Here is a 3,746-nt window from a genome sequence, read left to right on the forward strand (position 1 = left end):
GCCGGCGTGGTGACAGAGCCCAGCCCCGGGACCCCAGCTGACGGGGCCTCAAAGGGCCAAATTGGCGGAGCTTTGTTTGAGGAGCTAAAAGGGAATGAGTGGTGTGGAGGGGAGGGGGGGGGGGGGGGGTAAGGGTGGAGGGGTAGGGGGGGTGAGGCGTGTATCATGTTCCTGCGCCGAGGTGTTTGTCACGGCCCCGTGTCACTCAGTCCAGGTCACCAGGACTCCTCGTTTGCCGCTGACGTTCTTCCGCGTTCTGCGCCGCGTTATTCTAATCACGACCCCCCCTTGTGATGGTGGTGGTGGTGGTGGTGGTGAAAGATGTGATGGTGGTAGTAGAGGTGATGGTGGTGGTGGTGGTGGTAGAGGTAGGGGTGGGGTGGTGGAGTTCCTGGAGGTGGTGGTGGAGGTGATTCTGGTGGTGGAGGTGGTGCTGCAGAGGTTGGTGGTTGTAACGGCGGTCGCGGTAGAGGTGGAGCTGGCAGAGGTGGGCCTCGAAAGGGTGGTTTCAGAGGTGGCGTTCGAAAAAAGGGGTGGTGGTTGTTGTAGAGGGGGTGGTGGAGGTGGTGACGGTGTAGTGGTGTTGGCGGGGTGAGTGATTTGTGGATCATTATTCAGCCACACGGTGAGAACGTGATACCTGAGGAATGCAAATAGCGTGCCACGGCAACGACAGCTGTGCTCCTGATCGCCCAAAACTACAACTGTTATTATCTCTGGTCGCTTTCCCTGACGGCCCCATCTCATCTCTGCTTTCAGCTCCTGATTTTGGTCTAAATGTGATTACCTTGGGTGTGTGTGTGTGTGTGCGTGTGTGTGTGTGTGTGTGTGTGTGTGTGTGTGTGTGTGTGTGTGTGCGTGGGTATGTGTGTGTGTGTGTGTGTGTGTGTGTGTGTGTGTGTGTGTGTGTGCGTGGGTATGTGTGTGTGTGTGTGTGTGTGTGTGTGTGCGTGTGCGTGTGCGTGTGTGTGTGTGTGTGTGTGTGCGTGCGTGTGCGCGTGTGCGTGTGTGCGCGTGTGTGTGAGTGCGTGCGTGTCAGAGATTGCTTGTCAGCGTTGACACGCGGTGACCGTGTTATTACCCCGGTTGTCATGTTTCATTCTGTATGCGCAGAGCAAACAGCGTAGGAAATAAATAGGAGGATATCAGCTTTCATAAACATTGAGCAAAGTGGTCCCAAAGCAAGAGACCATTTCCTCCGCGCTGAACTCAAACCCTCCAACTGAAATAAAAAAGGTGATACCGTAAAAAGGTGATAGCGATCCCTGGCCGAGATCGTGTATTGATCAGCCTCGTCCCGGGGGCTGATCAATCAGGGTGCCATTGTTATCGGACGAGGTGCGCTATTGACTCTCGTCGTGGTCCCACCCTGTATTTGATTTCTTCCAGGGCATTAACAGGAAACTAGGATTACAGATAATGGCAGCACACCTTTAGAATCCAGCCGGCCTATGGGAGCCACGGCGCGGCGGGCGCCTGCTGTGAGAACGAGTTCCAGCGCCGCCGCAACTCTTTGACAAACCGGTCCTGAGTTCCCGTCCTGAATGCTGGCCGGCGCCTAATCTCATAATTGCCCTAACTACCCCACCCACCCAACCCCCCCCCCCCCCCCTGCCTACTCTGTGGTATTGTTCTCGTCTGACTGAGAGTTAGCATTAAGTATGAGGAAGTCTTTGTCCTGCGATGTCAGTTGTTCCTTGTTTGCGGATTAGAACCCCCCCCCCGAAAACTCCCAGCATGCCCGGGAAATGACAGATGTCCATTAACGTTTAAAGTGGAGGTGCTTTCTCCCTCTCGGTGTGATGTGGTTGTCCTCGTTGGACAGTAGGTAAAGAGAAAACCAGTAAGAGAAAACCAGTAAAAATACTCACACTGTCAACATGAGGAGCAAACATGCCATTTGTACCATATCCCACAGAATATACTTGTAATATATACATATATATTATATGTATGATAAACTGCCTCCTTTCTTTAAGCGTAAAATGGCCGTCTTCAGAACTTTATTTGTTTCAAAGTTTTCCCGAAGTCGCAAAGTGACACTGGGAGGCAGACGGGCAGCCGCGGAAAACAATCTCCCGCCACGCAACAGTAAACATTCACACGTTCCTCCGATGCTCATGAATATGCATGAGGGACCAGATAACACGCACTTCAGACCCGTCAGTCAAACTCTGTCTGCGTCGCGTCGACGTTGTTTGTCTGTTTGTTTGTGTTTGTGTTTGTCTCAGGTCCAGGGTGGGGGGGACGAGGCATGGGGGGGCGGGGGGGGGGGGCAGGTGACCCAGGGGCTCAGCAGGGGAGGGGGGGGGGGGGGGGGGGGGGGGCCGGAGAGACAGTGAGGTTTTGGTACTACGCGTCTCGGAGGTTAATTAACATTCAGTCTCCCCGCACACTTTATTATCAACCGCGTCCTCCTCACACTCCTTTAATTGCGCGCGCTGATAGAATAATAAATGGCAGAGTAATTACCATTATAAAGCAAAGGATCCCTCTCTTTACCGAACAACTCAGTCAAAGGGCTTTCCTCTAAATTAAGTTTTTAACTGTCATCTGTCATCTGCAGGTATAATTATAACTCGGGCATTTTCGGTGTATTGTTCCTGTGAAAACCTTGATGGAGAGAAAGAAATTGTGACAGCAGATTCTTTCTCTCACTCTCTCCTTGTCTCTCTATCTCTCTCACTCTCTCTCTCTCTTCCTCGCTCTCTCTCTCTTCCTCGCACTCACTCTCCCCCATTCCTTTCTCTCTCTCTCTCTCTCTCTCTCTCTCTCTCTCTCTCTCTCTCTCTCTCTCTCCACACAGAGCGACACCCTGAATTCTTAAAAAGCTCTAAATGAGTCTGTGAGCCGATTAATCAGGCCTCCGCGGGGAGACTGGAACGTGCTCGGTGAAAACAAAGTAAATCATCCTGTTTGTTTGATGAGTTCATTTCTGCGGTGAAAGGCGCCCAGGCAGCGATGGATTCAACTTTGGGTCAAGATCTTGACAGCCATGTTGAAGGCTTGAATGGTTTATATATATATATATTTATATATATATATATACATGTATATATACTGTATATAAATAAATATAATCTTTATTCATCTATATCATCTTTACTTCTTTACAAGTTTACAAAATGGTTCGTGACAAAATACAACAACAACATAAGAATGGCACGCGAGAACAATGGTACACTTACAGAGGCGGGACTCAATGTCTTCGCTTATTGTATGTTTTACGTCCTTGCACTTAAAAATAGTACTTCATCCAAGCCATCTTTGTGTATACGGGGAATGGGTTAACCAAGCAATTGTTAGTGCTTGGCACGTGGTTCTCTTACTTCTGACAAATGTACTTGTAAGTCGCTTTGGACGAAACCGTCTGCTAAGCGTAAATGTGGGACTGCTTCTTTAAAAGATGGCGCTGAGTCTGGTGTCTCCTGGGGGGGGCTTACCGTGGCAGAGTCCCAGGGCCTTGTTAGCGAGGTCTCCGGCCCTGTTCACACCTGGCATCAATTAACACGCCTCTTAGCTGATCCGGTCCCAAGTGGCCAGCTCTAAGTACAGGTGTGAATGCACCCGTTTAGGACGCATTGAGACCCACACCGCTCAGACTCCATTCGGAGCCACTCTCGGCCGTATATGACCACATTGTTTAAGGGGTGTGTGTACGCAAACGTTTTCATGGCCACGTTGAAGGACCACCTTCTCAACTGAAGGCTTTTGTCTAAGATGACGTTCGTACTCGATCTGAGCAG

The 3,746-nt window shown here is 50.5% G+C and overlaps 1 protein-coding gene across 1 annotated transcript in view; it reads right to left on the reverse strand.

Moving 5' to 3' along the window:
- rapgef4a (Rap guanine nucleotide exchange factor 4a) overlaps positions 1–3,746 on the reverse strand; it is a 19,278-nt gene that overhangs the window by 8,898 nt on the left and 6,634 nt on the right. Inside the window, exon 11 of the mRNA XM_056580328.1 lies at positions 3,444–3,494. Coding sequence (XP_056436303.1) covers positions 3,444–3,494 — 51 coding nt within the window. The remainder of the gene's footprint in view (positions 1–3,443; positions 3,495–3,746) is intronic.

Source organism: Gadus chalcogrammus, chromosome 20 (assembly GCF_026213295.1).
Source record: "Gadus chalcogrammus isolate NIFS_2021 chromosome 20, NIFS_Gcha_1.0, whole genome shotgun sequence".
Classification (NCBI taxonomy): domain Eukaryota; kingdom Metazoa; phylum Chordata; class Actinopteri; order Gadiformes; family Gadidae; genus Gadus; species Gadus chalcogrammus.